This window comes from Suillus paluster (assembly GCF_016628075.1).
Source record: "Suillus paluster strain FC165 chromosome Unknown EDB91scaffold_333, whole genome shotgun sequence".
Lineage (NCBI taxonomy): Eukaryota > Fungi > Basidiomycota > Agaricomycetes > Boletales > Suillaceae > Suillus > Suillus paluster.
In genome coordinates, this window is record NW_024537893.1 from 1 (window position 1) to 18,767 (window position 18,767).

The 18,767-nt window shown below is 46.9% G+C and overlaps 5 protein-coding genes across 5 annotated transcripts; 4 read left to right on the forward strand and 1 right to left on the reverse strand.

The window, feature by feature from the left end:
* Positions 1–4,993: 4,993 nt before the first annotated feature.
* On the forward strand, positions 4,994–5,756 carry EDB91DRAFT_1289639 (uncharacterized protein; the record flags this gene model as incomplete). Its single annotated transcript, XM_041324829.1, has 2 exons — positions 4,994–5,541; positions 5,566–5,756. Exons 1-2 carry the CDS (start codon positions 5,037–5,039, stop codon positions 5,754–5,756), a joined length of 696 nt encoding a protein of 231 aa, XP_041168660.1. The 5' UTR covers positions 4,994–5,036.
* A 9-nt stretch (positions 5,757–5,765) lies between these two features.
* EDB91DRAFT_1008933 (uncharacterized protein) lies at positions 5,766–6,035 on the forward strand (the record flags this gene model as incomplete). Its single annotated transcript, XM_041312376.1, has 1 exon — positions 5,766–6,035. A coding segment is annotated over one exon (270 nt), but the record flags the coding sequence as incomplete, so codon positions are not given.
* Positions 6,036–6,213: 178 nt separating this feature from the next.
* On the forward strand, positions 6,214–6,906 carry EDB91DRAFT_1065704 (uncharacterized protein; the record flags this gene model as incomplete). The annotated part of the gene is made up of 1 exon (XM_041314793.1): positions 6,214–6,906. The coding sequence occupies one exon, from the start codon at positions 6,214–6,216 to the stop codon at positions 6,904–6,906; it is 693 nt and encodes a 230-aa protein (XP_041168662.1).
* Positions 6,907–7,286: 380 nt separating this feature from the next.
* On the reverse strand, positions 7,287–8,832 carry EDB91DRAFT_1340947 (uncharacterized protein; the record flags this gene model as incomplete). The annotated part of the gene is made up of 8 exons (XM_041325729.1): positions 7,287–7,311; positions 7,369–7,467; positions 7,523–7,588; positions 7,647–7,762; positions 7,812–7,980; positions 8,080–8,233; positions 8,280–8,326; positions 8,379–8,832. 5 exons carry the CDS (start codon positions 8,830–8,832, stop codon positions 7,729–7,731), a joined length of 858 nt encoding a protein of 285 aa, XP_041168663.1. The 3' UTR covers positions 7,287–7,311; positions 7,369–7,467; positions 7,523–7,588; positions 7,647–7,728.
* Positions 8,833–10,606: 1,774 nt separating this feature from the next.
* Positions 10,607–11,457, forward strand: EDB91DRAFT_1089381 (uncharacterized protein; the record flags this gene model as incomplete). The annotated part of the gene is made up of 2 exons (XM_041316573.1): positions 10,607–10,903; positions 10,954–11,457. 2 exons carry the CDS (start codon positions 10,607–10,609, stop codon positions 11,455–11,457), a joined length of 801 nt encoding a protein of 266 aa, XP_041168664.1.
* Between the last annotated feature and the right edge of the window lie 7,310 nt (positions 11,458–18,767).

Consider the following 18,767-nt stretch of genomic DNA (forward strand, 5'->3'; position numbering starts at 1 on the left):
GAATTGAGTTAGGAGGGAGATCGCTGTTCAAGTGCACTATAGGTGCGTCTTTATGCTGTATCCTTGTGTTTGTTTCACAGCTTGACCACGAGTGTGCAGGGCTGTGCAGATCAAGCGCCCGAGTCTCGTTTGCATAATATGCAGTTTCTTCATCGACATCGACACCCAGCATCGCATCATGGCAGTCCTGCTATCAAGGAAGCCCGCTCTCTTCACCGCCCCAATATGATTCTTCGGTCTTGGTTTCTACCCCCGCACCACATTTCAGAGTCCAATAGGATAGCCAGATGCATCATCCTCTCGTCTCCGGCCATTGTCATCAACATCCTACATTAGTTTGTTGTCGTCGCCGTAGCAATAGCCATATCGATGCTCCACCAAGATAGATGATCTGGTTTACGGAGTATTTGAGATGCCCTGCAGAAAATAACTGTTGTTTCCTGCATGTGAATCTTAACTCCGTCTTATACTTTGAGAAATTGTGCTGGACACCTGCTGGACGTAATTGTCATGTTTTGCAGAACGCGCGGCGTGGTCAACGACCATATATGTAGGCATCAGTACGGCGCAGAGTAAGTAAACCCGCAGACAGAAACTAACCCAATTAGGGGCGAACTACAGGCATATACGAGAACGTTGATTTGTGCAACTTATGCGCGGTGATGGAGTGATGCTGCAACTATGTAATGATTGGAGTCCATGACATAGCGATTACTATGATGGATGCAGAGTGGCAGCTAGTACCTGTTGAACTTTTTATAATCCAGAGCCTGAACGACACTGTATCTGAGGTCTGAATCCTGGAGGACAACTACGTCACCGCGGGGTATAATTGCAATCGCAACATAATGGAGAGCAAAATGACGGTAGAGTGCGATGCTCCAGTGCTTGGAGTTCACGAGATGTCGCGATTATCATGGAAGGACGTAGGGTACATGACAAGCGTTTCCTGGAACTCCGAGCTCAAGTGATACTCTACACAGTATAGCGAGCGTTTGCAATTACATACAACGAAAAATAGAAAGCAAAAAATGTCAGTACAAATGAGTAGCTTTGCACTGTCCCACAACCCTCAAAGCAGCAAGATCATACTTATTTAGTTTATGACTTCGATGTCATCTACACCTTCCATCTTAACCCACATGCCACCCTATGAGGTAGAGCCTAGTGAGATGATCGCATAGCACATCAGATTGAGTCTTGCCTTGGCATAGAGTGTCAGGTGGTTTCGCGGCCTGAATTGCTCAATTGCCTGCCGACCGTCTTTCTCAGCCCACCAGGCAGGTGGGCACATTGCGGGCTCTGGTGACAGTGTAATCGCGGAAAAGTTTTGCAGTAAACGAATCAGCATGAACGATATTTCGTTGTAGGCAAACTGAAGTACGAGATGAGGTATGAGATAAGTGGCAACAATGAATAATGTGATGAGCGACGTACTTGTTGTCCTAAGCAGATTCTAGGTCCTGCATTAAATGGTAGGAAAATGTAGGGATTGGGAATCAGGTATTTATTCACGCGCTCGTCGAGCCATCGATCCGGATCGAACTCCAGCGCTAGAGCATGGATTCGACTGAATTAATTGATATGTAGACGAAGTTCAAGTTCCTTACCATCTGGTCCCCATAGATCTGTTCTCCTGTGCATAAGGAACACTGAATAGCTGATCCTAAAGTTGTTCAAGCAGTCATACTATGAATCCGAACGATCGAATGAGATACATACGAGATCCCCCCTGGGACAAACAGTGGCTTCTTCCCAGGTTCGGGAGATGTCCATGTGGTGTCATGTACGCTTTCCCTGAGCAGGTGGCTCTAGCCTATGATCTTCGGCGCAGCCTAGGAACGTACCTCGTATTAAAGGGGCTAGGTGTTTGTGGTACGATGATGAAATACTTCTAAACCCAGCTTTAATCACTTACACTGCGGGGAAAAGGCGCATTGTTTCTGAAGTCGGTTAGCAACATCGACGAGCGGCACGATACAAGAGTACGCACCATTTAGGACTGCCCGAAGGTACTTCATCTCTTTGATATCATCATATGTAGGCCTGCGAGTTAGCCCCAAACTTCGAGACGATTTCCTCTCTGAGTCGCATAAGGAACTCTGGATGCATCGCAAGCAGATAAATAGCCGATGTTAGTGTCGAGGCCGTCTGTTATTGTTTGTTACCGACCCGGACGGCTCAAAGTCAATTGCAAGCTTACAGTATCTCTTCCGGCCAGTAACATATTTAATATCTCATCTTTAATGATTTTGAAATCTGTAAAGAATATTTCAACTACAAAAATTCCCTTGTTCCATGATATCTCACCAGACGTAGCATTTACGAGATGGTCCAGAAGGGTTTGGTCCGCAAATTCAGTTCGGTCTAATTCGGCAGTCGTTGAACGCTTCTCCAGAGCGTCTTCGAGGATCGGATCTAAAAATGCATGTACCACTTTCATATGTTGCGCAGTGCTGTCAGCAAGAATCTCAGCAAGTGGCCAGGTCTGCCCGATTGAAACACGACGATTGATTACATGCTGAGCTTGAGAGAAAGCATTTGCGAAGGCGGCAGCCGTGTTGGCTTCTTGAATGGCGTCTATGGATTCTGTCGCGTGACAGGGGTAAGGAAGTTCAGCGGAAAGTGTATCGATACAGTGTCCAAATAGAAACTCCGATGCCGAGTCAAGCGTAAATTTGGAGATGAGATCCTGTTGTAGGTTTCAGCAAAAGAAGACAAGATGCCAGCTTGAAGAAACCGTACTTGGAAGTCAATTGCCACGCCCATTCGGAAACGTTCCTTCGCCAAAGCGATAGCGTGGTCCGCATGACGGTCAAAGATCTCAAAGTGACTTATTCGATCATGAGTAAAGAAGGGTCGTGTCATGGTGCGGTGAAGCCTAGAAGCACCTAAGATTCCCCATCGGAGGCAATCTTCAAATCCATCACTCACTTCCATGTTTCACCTGGTGGCACAGCCAATCGATCAATCAGTCGCAACATAACTCGCTTGTCGATGCACTTACCATCTGAGTTGAAGACGCCTGTTCCAAGGACGGAGTCGGCAGCTTCTCTGAGCTTGGGACCTGCATCGAAGCACATGTGTACGTGTAAACAAACAGCATTTATGGTGCACACCTTTGACGTAGTTATCAAAGTCGGTCGCGAGAATGGTCTATGTGGAGTCTGATTATAATATCTTCAAGTATGCCTTGGAGTGTACCTTGATGTGTCGCGGCTCCGTGGTCAGGATGATATCCTCCCAAAGCAAACGAGAATTGATAGTCGGCCCGAGTATCTTTGTCTCGTTCAGATCATCTTGACCTACCAGTGGATATCGGTATGATTCTGTAAAGCACGAGCATGGGATGCATAAAAAGAAAACTGTACCAAGGTATTCGTTCTCGGATCTCAGGACCGTGTTCACAATCTTGTCCAGATTTCCAGGCCATTTTCCCTGGACACGAGGAATGAGTCTGGCACCCAGTCGATCGGCCTTTCGTTGCTGCAATCTCCCATCCGCAAGAACGTAAGCCGCGAACCCCAGAGGCGCTGCACTCAAAACCATCGCAGACATAAGCCATGGAGAGACTCGAAAGCCTTCTAGAGAGGCCAGCCGTACTACGATAATGACGGAAGAAGCTGCCGGAAAGACGATGGAAAGCAAGCCATGTATGAGGTAGGCCACACCAGGACTGACCCAAGATCGCCGTGACATCATAGCCTGAAGTTTGTTGGTTGGAAAACGAAAAACCAAGGAGCTCGTCGAGCGTCAACTTTGCAATACTGTCTTGACTGGGGCAGGTGTCCAGACCAGTGGCCATTTCCGCTCCACCGTACCGGCAATTTCAAATCACTTCACCAAGTGGCGCCTAAGATGCAAATAACACTTCCGTGTGTAATGGCTGCCCTGTTCTGCCCACAACACTACCTGTTCCACACATCTATTCCCCTGCTCCAACACTACGTCCGATTTATCTCATTCGCTCTGAATCGTGCTTCACGAAAATGATCATCTTGTGTACGGGCTAGCTGGATCAAATTTATTTTGTTTGAACATTAGTGCGTATGCAAATCCAGTATCAACATCAAGAGCAAGACGCACTGTGAATGCTACCTGAACCACAATCAAGTCAAGCTCTTGAAAGATATACGTCTGGGGGCATGAGGTTTAGCGGTGGTAGAGTAAGACTATTTTTCCGGATTAATGAAGCAATGTGGTGTGACCATTGGTCACGTTCATCTCTAACTAGCCTGTAAATGACGATAGGGTGTCTTAATGTTCCAGCAATGGACAAATTATGAGACAACAGAGAATATTGCCAATGGTGCACGAAAGCCGCCAAGTTGCCTCCTAGTGTTGACGGTCTGGGTGTTAAATAGGTATGCAACAAACTCACAGCATAGAACGCGCCCGCCATCCAGCCCGTCTTATGGTGATGTCAGGTTGCAAGATTATTCCAGTCGCGTCTGCAGTGCCAGCAGGAGCCATCGTGGACACCGTGGCAGTGGCGGGTGGTTGCCGTAATGATGACAGATTGTTCTGGGTCGCTTCGCTGTGTTGTTGCATAGTATGGAGACTGGGAGGTCGAGAGGAGCTCGCACCTTTCTTCCCTCTTGCGTGATAGTTCCTCTACGTCAACCTGAGACAGTGATAAAGAACATAGAAGCCAAAAAGTTCACAGGCTTGCCCGCTGTTAACGGGACGTCGACTATTGGTGGCACATGCAACTGGTTCAATCCATCTCGTCTGCGTAGCATGCTAGAGACGAAGCTTTGAGCCCAGGTGAGAGGACTGAATCGGGATTGAGTGTCATGCTCAGTTGCTCCGCGTGGATTGGTAGCATCAACCAAATCTGAGAATATATCGATCGTGGTGATGTGTTAGAACACTTCAGTTATATCGATTATTTCCTCAATACCTATGATGTAGTCGTATCAAACGACAAAGAGCCAGCATCGCTTCGATGGAAAACCAATAATCGAATTCAATACATGTCGTCTTCCGGACACGACAATCACTGTCGTGTACTACGCAGTGACAATCACGAAACGATGCCGTATTTTCCTGGTCCATGGCTGCCACGTCGAAATGACGAGCAGTCTTATCCTTTATATTGCGCGTCTATGCTGGCTCTGTTCAAACCTTGGAGATCGTTGCTCAATCTCAAGCCCCCTCACTTGACGTTTACCAAAGTCTTTCTCGCATTTTCCAAAACAGCTTCACCCCAGATTCTGAAAGCAATAGACAACATTCAATACTTCTATGAGTGCTCTGATAAAGCACGGGAAAATCACATCGGGAAAGAGTTTGGAACAGCGTGGAGTGAAGCTTCTGAGTGTCATGACGAAGAGACAGACGATGCCGATGAAACTGCAGATGTATCCAACTCACCTCCGTTACATTCCAATGACACTCAAGTCGACATAACGGAAGAAGATATTGAAAATGCGATGAAGGACAATTACCCTACGCGGGAATTACTTTACGCTGATGTCGCCATCAATATTGCTGAAGACTTTGGCATTTTCAATGACATACCCATGTACACCGCACCACGTCAACCCTGCTGACGCGCTTCAGAAGATGAAGTCCATATTTACACGGAATGGCGAGACATTGCACTGCATTCAGAAAATGCAGAGCGGGTCAATCCAGCTACAGAACAACTAGATACCGGCTCTGTACACACTGCATCTCAAGGTGCCGTCCCTATCCCTGCTTCGCTCCCGACTGTACAAATGCAACCTCAACAGCCTGAAGATCAAATGTGATGCCCGGAGTTGGATAGAGAACAACTCATCGCACACACCATCGTTCGCAATCACTTAATCGCCCATCTTTCTGGAGAACACTGTCCACAGCTGTTAATGTTGGTTACGGGTGAAGGCGGTACAGGCAAATCAAAACTGGTGAACGCTATTACAAAGACCTTTGCTCAGCACGGGTGCAAATCAAAATTAGCACGTACAGCAATGTCAGGAGTCGCAGCCTGTATCATCGGAGGTTCAACTTTGCATTCTTGCGCTGGCCTGCCACCCCATCAAACATCCCATACCGACAAATGGGCTACTCATCCACATCCTGATATGGCTCGCCGACGACACAATAACATGGACGACAAATTGTTGCTCGTCATCGATGAAAGTAGCATGTTAACAGCAGAACAACTCACTCTATTGTCACAGGTAAGTGTAACAACACTTTTCAGTCATAGTATTCAATCAGCTAATGATCCGGACACAATGCTTACAGGTGCTGGGTATAATTCGTGCAGAAGAGGAGACAGACAGCGCGATCCCATTTGGAGCATTGAGCATCCTGCTCATCGCTGATTTTCACCAATTTGGACCGATCGGTAACATCAAAAAAACCCTTTTTGTGCACCTTCCTCCAAATCAGAAATGCGAGCTGGGACATCATTTGTTTGAACAGTTCCATATCATCATCTGTCTTCGTCAGCAAATGCGGATAGAAGATACGGTCTGGGAAGGTATACTGCATCGCGCATGGGATGGAGAATGTACCGCTGGTGATCTGCAAGAAATACAGAACCTAGTTATCACTAATGATGCTTGTTGCGTTCCTGATTTCAATTCTTCTCCCTGGAACGATGCAGTGTTGGTCACTCCATGGAACAGTGTGCGGAATAGGTGGAATACATTATCGGTGATGAAGCACTGCAAATTCAGCGGCTCGCTATTGTATATCGCTTCAGCAGAGGATACATCCAAAGGTCTTCCATTATTGATGCAGCAGCGGCTTGCAACCACAAAGCTATCTCTCGATGAAACCCAGCACTTGCCGATACAGATTCAACTTGCAATAGGCATGAAGGTGATGGTTACCGAAAACATCGCTACCGGAGCAAATCTGGCCAACGGCTCGCGCAGAACTATTGTTGATATCTTGCTGGACTCTTGAGAACAAACAAATAAACATGCACCTAAAGACAACAAAGTCTACCTACAGTATCCACCAGCTGCAGTGATTGTCCGTCTCAATTTCACAACATCCATATCATGCCCGGAATTCAAAGAAGGAGAAGTGCCTTTAGTACCTTCTGTCCATCAATTCCCGATCCATGCTAAACCTCACTGCACCGTAACGCACCATCAGCTGCCGTTGACACCAGGATATGCTTTCACGGACATCAAGTCACAGGGACAGACCATAGAACGCATTATCGTCGACATAGGGAAAACAACTTCGTTCAGTTTGAATCCCATTAACGCTTATGTAGCTCTGTCGAGAAGCAAAGGGGGACAGAGCATCCGTCTCTTGCGTGACTTCGAAAACGAGTTGTTTACGCGACATCCTTCGCAAGATCTCAAAGACGAAGGTCAGCGCTTGGACGGCTTAGCGAGTTTGACAGAAAAGAGATACTTTAGAGGAGAATATGGACTGATAGAATTATAAAGATACAGATCATGTAGAGAAACAAAGATGCCAGACATGGAGCTCAGGCGCACGATCAATTTTCGTCTAAGAGCGATTAATCAGTTTATAGTGTCAAGTAAGATTTACATTGCAAACGTACTGACCGTGTTCATCAATGATCGTTAGTTGCCGAAGCCAGGAGATGAATATGGGTGGTTCCACAACTCTATCTGATGTCCATCAGATTTGCTCCACAAACATATGATGTTGGCAAAGAGACTTACTCAGTAGCACGATCGAAGAGAGCACTCCACCATGACAACATTACGTAGTATACTTCATATCATGGACATACTGTTGCAAAAGTCACGCATCTGTTAGGATATGGTAATGTAAAGCACTGGTATCTCTTCAGTGTAATTTAGAACTTGCAGAAAGGTGAGACGTACCTCAATATGAGGAAATTTGCAACGAGTTGATCCTGTTTCGTCATGTTCACTATGAGGTTTGGTACATGTCGTGTTTGCTTAATGACTAGAATACTTCCATGAAATGTCTCTTTGCTCCCAGTCATACTCGACATTCTGGAAAGGAGTTGGTTCAGAGCAATGGAATGACCTGGTCTTTCAAAATATAAAGTAAATTTTCCATTGATAGTCATGTTAGAGCCAGGAATGGTGATAAAGGTCCTGCGTAAGTGCTGTCGAGTGGATGTACACTCATAGAGCTTGTACTGTTTTACCCAGTAATTGATGTCAAGGTCGTCAAGTGTAGGAGGGCTATCGATACCGTCTTTTACTGGAATTGGTACAAGGAAAGGTTGGTGGCATTGTCCGCCATAAAATATTCCTTTAATTAGTTGAACGAAAGGCTGGTGGTGATTTTAGCTAGGTATCAGCAGACTGATTTCTGCTTACTGGTTTGTGATACCATATTTCACTGGGTAAAAATTTGACATCATCACCTGTGTAGGCTTGTCAGCATGCGTGTTTTGTCTGGTTCAAGGAGAAACTTACGGTTACTGGCACCAGCACATTCAAAGTTTTGTGACATCACCATAAAACAGTGAGGGCATTCGCTATTTGTACACTCTCTGTTCAATCGCCATTCGACATCAATGTCATGGAAAACTTTGGTGACTGAATCTTCTACATTCCAATTGACGGATAAACGCCAATGTTTTTCTTGGACGTGGTGCCAAAATGTGGGACATAAATCATCGCAGGTCCTGTTGAGGAAGGACATGTCTCTCTGCATCTCAAATTCGTCCGTTACTTCTCCGGCACATCCCAATTTCTTGTCATATGGGACTAAATTTCCACTGTGGCTTTGAATAGCAATTCCTGCATGATAAAAATTTGGGTAGAAGTAACAAAGTCCTCCGGTAGTCATGAATAGCATGTTGGCTGTTGTTGGGGCGTTCAGAATGATGTGGAGAATATTCTGGTCTTTATGGGATGCGGATAGCATGATGATTCAGTGTTTTGATGCGTATTTGCAAAATATGCCAATCGAGGCTGCAATGGCAGGATGCGCTACTTTTGAAATGGACGTATATTCGAGTGTGTGTTCGATGGTTTCGTGTAAGGTGTCAAAACCTGTATATGGGACAAGAATGTTCAGGTCCCGTGAGTCACTGCTATTGTTGTATCCCATCATCGCTCATATGGACGATCCAGTTATAAGACCATTACCATGCCATAGAGCTGAGAGGAAACTCGGCAAATGATTGCCCGCAAAAGGTTCCAATATATGCCTAAATCTTCTGCATATAACCTCTTGGCCTAATTCTTGCATGATTCGACAAGTATGGCTAGTTGCAATGAGGTCTGTTATCACGAGCAGGTCCAGTATCATTGCAGCTATGTCTCGGTACTCGGTAACTGTGGTATGGATCAGTGCATGTCATGTTGCGCTATAAATTTCTTACTTTTCATTGTGGACGGAGTGATGAAGTTGTACTTTGTAGTACCTGTGTTTTTCATATGGCTGATATGTGCAGGAATGTTTGTAACGTCGATGGGTTGCAAATCCATAATGAATGAGGAGTGCAACTAACATCTCAGTCAAGAAAGAAAAACAAATACATCATACTCAATTGTCACAGTCACTGAAAAAAAAAGGGGGCGACACTGGTATGCCCCTATACCAAACGACGTGAGTAACCTTCAACTAGTACTATCACAATGGTCTTCGACAGCACATCATATCACCGCACTATGAAAGACAACCCCAACTATGCTATCTCTCCTCAAATTGCGCAACACGCAGAATGGCGTCCGGTGTGGGGAACATCCCCACTGTAGGCCTGTATCCCACATATTTCCCATGCCTTCCCACCATTTTCCTGCGCGTTCCGCTACCCATCCGCATCTTCCCCGACCCGTCCGCTACACGGAACCCAGCGGAACAATCACGTACCACACACATTATATTCCTTCAGCCTTCGGAACATCCTCCTACGTCCTGTCCATGTCCTTCCATCCTCGCTGGTGAGTACTAGCTACGTTCCCCGTGTCACTAACATGTCCCTATCTCATTTCCCATGTGTTACGGTACTTATATGGATCCTTCCGCTACTTGGGACCGATTCCTTATCTCACAGCCTCACCCAGTTGTAGCATATCACATTTCGGAACCCCTTCCTATATAGGTAGCAATAGATGGGATCTTAGTTTTTTTACCTTCTGATAGACTCGACTCCACTTCAACTTACAGAGTACTTCCCAGTACTCCACTCACTGTTTAAAATATCTTCCTGAATCTATTCCTGATCACATTGCATCGTTCCCGCCCCCATGAGTTCCGCTTGAAACGCCTGACATCGGATCCGACGACTTGGAGCAAGTACCAGACACAAGCCTGGTCCGACTTCGCCCAATCATCCTCCTGCAGGCTCATAGTTTCTTTTCCCTCCATTTGTTCCCCATTAGTTCCGTTTGTTCCCCGTTTGTCCTGTTTGCTCCGCATTAGTTCCATTAGTTCCCCGTAGTTCCGCTTGTCGCGCACTGGGTTCCGCTCGTTGGGAACCCTCTGCATCTTCGTGTTCCCAGTCCTAGTAAGGACCGGAACCCTTCGGGTCGCTAGACAGAGTCTAGTCTTTGTTTCCTCGCACTTATTTGAGGACTCACTACCCAGTAGCAATCCCCTCGGGACGAGTATAAGCCTCACACCCTTGTTAGACTTCTGATTCACACAGAGTCTATTTTCCTCACCCACACCGGGTGGTACAGGTCACATCTACATGGACAAACTCACTGACGACCCCTATATTGGAATAGCCATAGTGCACGTTGTGGATTTCAGACTTCAATGCTCGCCGAGTGGAAGCTATCAAGATCCACAATATGGTACTCTGGACAAAGCTAAATTCCAATTCATCGGTGAAAGACCACGCGGTGCCAATGGCTTTGATGAAGACTTCATGAGGACATATTCACTACTCAGTAACATCCAAAATCTTGGAGCCAAATCTCAATATCGCAAAGACATGCTCAACGAGAACACGATCAGGTTTGCTAAGAACATATTTGAAAAAAGGGTGAGCATCAAAACACAACACCGCAAAGTAATTTACTTATCTTAAAGCAGGATGTTCCTGTTCCAGATTCTCCAACATCTGTAAAATGTGCCGTGTATTTGGAAGATCTTGAAAATCCACGGGAAGCACCATCCGTATCTACTCTTGCTACCAAGATGGACACCGAAATGGCTCATTGGCCTATCAAAGAAGACTACATCAACGACTTAGAAGGCATCAAAGCCAATTACAAAGCTGTACCGCTCCGTGTCTACGACACTAATGACACATTCGTCGAACCAGCGAACGTCAACAAGTTGCTGCACAACGCACTTGTTGAAGTTCACTTCACTCTCCATCATACTTACCTTCCCAAGTCGACACCCCCTCATGATTCATTCCGCACAAATATCAAGCAAATTCTGATCTTAGACTCAGGAAAGCAGAAAGAAAATGTGTACAGAAGTGACCCACATGCCGGTCCTATCCGAATGCACCACTCTCCTCCGCCTACCAAACTCCCACCCCCGAAAAAGATGCGGATGGATGAAAGCAGAGGAGAGTTAAAAGAGTGATCGAGAGTAATGACTTGACTTAGGAAAGAAAGAGCTAGCAACGGTATCTGATTCAATAAATGCGTGCCGCAATCACAATGTGCAACATGAAAAAAGAGAAATAAATAGGATCAGCTTGGATCAAGCAAGGTGTAAGTCAGCATCGCCGACCCCTAGTAGAGAAACATGATTTTGTGAGGCCAATATCTCAGCAACAAATCTTTTTTTTTTTAAAAAAAAAACCACTTAGAATTGACTGCCCTATATATTATCTCTGAAGTGACATTTTTGACATTTCTCCTATAGTGTGGGCAATTCTTGGCATTTTATTTCACCCTCTACAGAGCTTTGTAGAGCAGATAATGTACTATAACTTTACACTTTACACCAAGGAGAAATGTTGTGTTCTTGTGGAGATGTAACTCAAACAAATGTGTGCATTACTTTTGAGACATTGTATAGGCGCGTCTTCATGCTGTAGATACCTTGTGTTCGCTTCATAGCTTGACAACGGGCTGTGCAGATCATGTGCCCGAGTCTCATTCTCATAATATGCACAGTTTCGACCTCCCAACATCATCCTGTTATCAAGCAAGCCCGCAGTCCGGCTTCTCTTCTCTGCCCCAATATGATTCTCCAGTCTTGGTCTCTCGCCCCGCCCTACATTCCGCTCAGAGTCCAATATTAGGATGCATCATCTTCTCCTCTCTTCCTGTTGTTGTCGACGTCCTACATCAGTTTGTCGTCATCGTTGCCCCCAAACCCACATCGATGCTCCACACAAATGAATCTGGTTAACCAAGTACTTGAGATACCCATGCAAAATATTGCAGCCATATTTTGCATGGGCATCTCAAGTACTCCGTCTTATACTTTGAGAAATCTTGTTGGACGTAATTGACATGGTTTCCGGAATGCATCGGCGTGGTAAACCACCGGTATAGATATCCATGCCGGAGGACAAAAATGAACTCACTGACGCTATCGTGAGGATAGTGTACGTCATTGGTATCAGTATGGCGCAGACCAGTAAGTAAACCCACTGACGCTTCGTTCGAAAGCAGGGCTAACTAGGGTCCAATGGAAGGCTGTCACAGTAGACAGTCTACACTAACAGGCGATCAGACAACGGATAACGTGGATGAGCGTATGGATTCGGCGGTACGGTAAGAGATGAGATATGCGTAAGTGAGCGGTCAGGTCTATATACTGTGTCGTGCAAACACGGGACAACAATCAACGGTGTCAGGCGCTCGTCACATGTGGTAAGCGTAGACTTACAGCCAACTACACGCAGATACCACTGATTTTTGCAACTGATGCGCGGTGCTGGGGTAAAACTGCCCATTGCAGTTTGCGGCATAGTGACTACTATTACAGATGGCAGAATAGCTCAAGTAATACTCCAACGAGCGTTTAAAAAATGTCAGTACAAATGATTAGCCTTGCACTATTCCAAAACCCTCAAAGCAGCAAGATCATACTTAGTTAATTTATCACTTCGGCGTCATCTACACCTTCCATCTTAACCCACATGCCACCCTATGAGGTAGAGCCTAGTTAGATGACCGCATAGCACATTAGATTGAGACTTGCCTTGGCATAGAGTGTCAGGTGGTTTCGCGGCCTGAATTGCTCAATTGCCTGCCGACCGTCTTTCTCAGCCCACCACGCAGGTGGGCGCATTGCGGGCTCTGGTGACAGCGTAATCGCGGAAAAGTTTTGCAGTAAGCGAATCAGCATGAACGACATTTCGTTGTACGCAAACTGAAGTGCGAGATGAGGTATGAGATGAGTGTTGGTAATGAATGATGTGATGAACGACGTACTTGTTGCCCTAAGCAGATTCTGGGTCCTGCATTAAATGGTAGGAAAATGTAGGGATTGGGAATCAGGTATTTATTCACGCGCTCGTCGAGCCATCGATCCGGATCGAACTCCAGCGCTAGAGCATGGATTCGACTGAATTAATTGATATGTAGACGAAGTTCAAGTTCCTTACCATCTGGTCCCCATAGATCCGTTCTCCTGTGCATAAGGAACACTGAATACCAGATCCTGAAATTATTCAAGCAGTCATACTATGAATCCGAACGAATGAGATACGTACGAGATCCCCCCTGGGACAAACAGTGGCTTCTTCCCAGGTTCGGGAGATGTCCATGTGGTGTCATGTACGCTTTCCCTGAGCAGGTAGCTCTAGCCTATGATCTTCGGCGCAGCCTAAGAACGTACCTCGTATTAAAGGGGCTAGGTGTTTGTGGTACGATGATGAAATACTTCTAAACCCAGCTTTAATCACTTACACTGCGGGGAAAAGGCGCATTGTTTCTGAAGTCGGTTAGCAACATCGACAAGCGACACGAAACAAGAGTACGCACCATTTAGGACTGCCCGAAGGTACTTCATCTCTTTGATATCATCGTATGTGGGCCTGCGAGTTAGCCCAAACTTTGATACGATTTCCTCCCTGAGTCGAGTAAGGAACTCTGGATGCATCGCGAGCAGATAAATAGCCGATGTTAATGTCGAGGCTGTCTAATAATTATTGTTCGTTACCGATCCGGACGGCTCAAAGTCGATTGCAAGCTTACAGTATCTCTTCCAGCCTGCAATATATTCAACGTCTCATCTTTAATGATTTTGAAATCTGTAAAGAATATTTCAACAACAAAAAATTCCGTTGTTACATGATATCTTACCAGACGTAGCATTTACGAGATGGTCCAGAAGGGTTTGGTCCGCAAATTCAGTTCGGTTTAATTCGGCAGTCGTTGAACGCTTCTCCAGAGCCTCTTTGAGGATCGGATCTAAAAATGCATGTACCACTTTCATGTGTTGTGCAGTGCTGTCAGCAAGAATCTCAGCAAGTGGCCAGGTCTGCCCGATTGAAACACGACGATTGATTACATGCTGAGCTTGAGAGAAAGCATCTGCGAAGGCGGCAGCCGTGTTGGCTTCTTGAATGGCGTCTGTGCATTCTGTCGCGTTACATGGGTAAGGGAGTCCAGCGGAAAGTGTATCGATACAGTGTCCAAATAGAAACTCCGATGCCGAGTCAAGCGTAAATCTAGAGATGAGATCCTGCGGTAGGTTTCAACAAAAGAAGACAAAATACCAGCTTGATGGAGCCGTACTTGGAAGTCAATTGCCAAGCCCATTCGAAAACGTCCCTTCGCCAAAGCGATAGCATAGTCCGCATGACGGTCAAAGATCTCAAAGTGACTTATTCGATCATGAGTGAAGAAAGGTCGTGTCATGGTTCGGTGAAGCCTAGAAGCACCTAAGATTCCCTATCAGAGGCAATCTTCAAATCGATCACTCACTTCCATGTTTCACCTGGTGGCATAGCCAATCAATCAATCAGTCGCAACATAACTCGCTTGTCGATGCACGCCTACCATCAGAGTTAAATACGCCTGTTCCAAGGACGGAGTCGGCAGCTTCTCTGAGCTTGGGACCTGCATCGAAGCACATGTGTACGTGTAAACAAACAGCATCTATGGTGCACACCTTTAACATAGTTATCAAAGTCGGTCGCGAGAATGGTCTATGTGGAGTCTGATTATAATATCTTCAAGTATGCCTTGGAGCGTACCTTGATGTGTTGCGGCTCCGCGGTCAAGATAATGTCCTCCCACAAAAAACGAAGATTAATAGTCGGCCCGAGTATCTTTATCTCGTTCAGTTCATCTTGACCTACCAGTGGATATCAGTACGATTCTGTAAAGAATGATGGAAACTGAACCAAGGTATTCGTTCTCGGACGTCAGGACCATGTTCATAATCTTATCCAGATTTCCAGGCCATCTGCCCTGGACACGTGGGATGAGTCTGGCACCCAGTCGATCTGCCTTTCGTTGCTGCAATCTGCCATCCGCAAGAACGTAAGCCGCGAACCCCAGAGGCGCTGCACTCAAAACCATCGCAGACATAAGCCATGGAGAGATCCGAAAGCCGTTTAGAGAGGCCAGGCGTACTACGATCACGACGAAAGAGGTTGCTGGAACGACAACGAAAAGCAAACCCCGTGTGAGGTAGGCCACACCGGGACTGACCCAAGATCGCTGTGACATGATAGCTTGAAGTTTGTTAGCTGGCAAACGAAAGACCAAGGAGTAGTAGTGGCGAATACTAGTACTCGTGCTTGAAATCGCCACTGATACAGATGCTGACGGTCACTGGTACTGTTAGCCTTGCGTCGAGCGTCAACTGTCTTGACTCGGGGGCCTTTTTATTACACCGGCAATTTCACATAGCTCCACGAAGTGGGGGCGTTACGCAGCATTGCGCCCAATATGCAGTGTTACCTTTAAATAACCTGTTTACTGCGGTGCGAGTTTCGGTTCCGGGTTAATGAAATAATGGGGTATGACAACTGGTCCCGTTCCTCTCTAACTAGCCTGCAAATGGTGGTAGGATCTCTTAATGTTCCAACAACGGACATATTGCCAATTTGTGCACGAAGGTCGCCGAGTCGCCTCCTAGTGTTGACCGTCTGTGTGCTGAAGAGGCACGCAGCAAACCCAGAGCATGAATCGAGCCCGCCATGCAGCCTGTCCAATGATTATATCAGGACGCGTGGGCGTCCCACTTGGCACCGCGGCGACTGAAAAAAGTGTTTGTGGGTCCCGTGGCAGTGGTGGGTGGTTTCTGCATGACATGAGTATTGGGAGGTCGAGAGGAGCTGGCAGCCGTCTTCCCTCTTGCGTGATAGTTCCTCTGCGTCAGAATGTGTTAGTGATAAAGAACCTAGAAGCAAAAAAAAACGCACAGGCTTTCCCGCTGTAAACGGGACGTCGACTACTGGTGGCTCTTGCAACTCGGTGTTTGATTCATGTCGTCCGCGGCGGCGCCAGAAGGAAGGTAAGCGACTGAGGAGGGTGCGTTGACGGGGTGCTGTGGTGCGACGGTCACGCTGCCCATGGGATGAGACACCGCGCGAGGTAGAGAACTGATAATATATTGGTCAAAGGAAGCGATAAATTATGGATGGAGATCACGTACATCGTCGAAAAACGCTGGAGGTAATCGACGACAATCTTTGATTTGCGGGACTCGTCGTGATGTAGCATCAGCCTAGGATGTAGATACTCAAATCCATACAAAAAGGTCAAGAAAACTATAACATACATCTAAGGCTGACTTGTTGACAGCGTTCTGTGACGCATTAAAATCAGTGTGCGAGCCATTTAACGAGACCTGATACAACATACCACCTGAAAGGATGAGTAGACCGTTGTCAGTGTTATTGAGGATGAAATGTATCCAGGCTTACACTGTCTGACATAAGGTCCTCGAGGCCTGCGTCTCTGAGGATAGCAATAACATCCCATGTGTACATGTGGCCGTGGTCGCCGCCAGTGACGAGGACCTTTCCATCCGCAGAAAAGGCCGCGCATTCCACCCGGTATTCATGTTTGAGGGGTAGTCCGATGGGTGATTGTTTTCGAGGTTCCACAGTTGCGCTGTCGTGTCGGATGATACGCTTGCGAGGATGCGCTCATTCGGTGATAATGAAATTCGTGAAAACGCTGCCAGCCCCATGCTCATCCAGAACAGCGATTTCTGTCCAGGTGGCAGTGTCGAATTTCTTCACCTCTGACCCGGCGGCAATAAGCGTCTTTTCATCTGAAGTCCATGTCAGGCAGAACACTGTGTACCCCCCAAATTTCTTGAGCAAGTCAGCTGTGTTAGCATCCCAGATTTTCAGCGATGAACCCCCCGTAGCAATCATCGTGCCATCTGGCGAATAACGGACGATCCACACGGCGTTGTACCCTGTCTCGATTGGTCCGATGTGTCTCTCCGCTCTCAACATTCCACACTGAATGTCGAATCTCTGGATCCGCTCGCCACTCGTCCTCCGTCTGGACTCCAGCAGACAGAAAACACTTCCTCTGTGTGCCCTGTCCATTTTTTGATGACGTTGCCGGTGTCAACGTCCCACAGTCTTACTGCGCCATCGTCACTCCCGCTTGCCACTGTTGCCGTCCGGCGACAGTGCTATGGCGTGCACGTTTCCACTTCCTTCGTCCCGCCAAGCATCCCCGATCTGCATGCCACTTTTGAAGTCCAGACTCGAAGTGAGCCATCCCATGAGCAGGTGATGATCTGCCCTTTATGGGCACGCGTAGGATTCCAAAGACTTACTGGTGTGTCCTTGCATCTTTTGACTCGCTGATTTTCTTGCTTCGCAGGGCTGATGAAGACTTATTTTGGCTCGGGACTTCATCTAATTGGCGCGGAATCGCGGATCGTTTCAGCTCTTAGGCTTACACGTCAAAGAAATACCATCACTTACTTAGAGGTACTCGATTGTAAAAAGAGAATGATTGAAGGCTGCAACGGAGTGAACGTTTTGTTTCAGCGGAGTCCAATCAGCAGGGGGGTCGCCGTTCAAGTCCTGTCTTTGTCTTCGCGTTCCCTGCACAGCTCCTCGAGCTGTGCAGATCAAACGCCCAAGTGTGCAATTTGTGCATCAACATCAGCATCAACATCTCAGCATTGCATCTGGTATCAAGCAATCCCGCATTGCTTCTTCACTGGCTTAGTCATCAAGCTTCTCGCCCCGATACTCGCAGTGCCATCGCCGGTGCCCAGACGCTAGTAAAGTTTCTCAAACAACAGCCAGGAAAAGGCTGCCAGCGACAACAGCACAAAGCCCCCATCTCGCCGATCCCTTATGGCTGGTTTGGGCACAGTTCTCTCTCGCTGCTCTCATTGATGCGGATAAGGAGCGGCCGGGGCCGCTCGCAGCGGCAGCGCTCTGGATTCCCCGGTCACGGAGAGCTGACCGTCGTAATCGTACACGCTATCGCCACAGCGCCTAGCACTCCTACATGTTTGATTCTGACTGGCCAGCTACTAATACAGTTAAGCGGGTACAACGGTCACACCCTGACTCGATGTATCTTGAATTCTTGCATACATTTCGCATCTAACTGTCCTCGCACAAGCCTCTGTTATATGAGGAGTCGGGCCATAATGCTTTTGTCTCTGCTCGGGAGGGCGCAGTTTGTCCGACGTCGCAACCGATTCTAGTATGTATATACTATATACATTTACTTGATAATCCCAAAATGACTGACAGATATTGTCGTTTGACTTTGCCAACATCATCACGCGTCACCGAGCACTCACCCGGTCTTTCTCTGTGCGCTTCTAACCGAACCGATGATTGTACTTGGACCGGTATATACATATGTCAGTCTAGTCACTTCTTTCGTCGTCGTCTGCCGTTCACCGAGCCTTCTCTTGTCAGATTGTCATGCTCTAACCTGGTCAAGCACGCTTCATCTAGTGAAGACAAATGGTGCCATTCTGCCTGG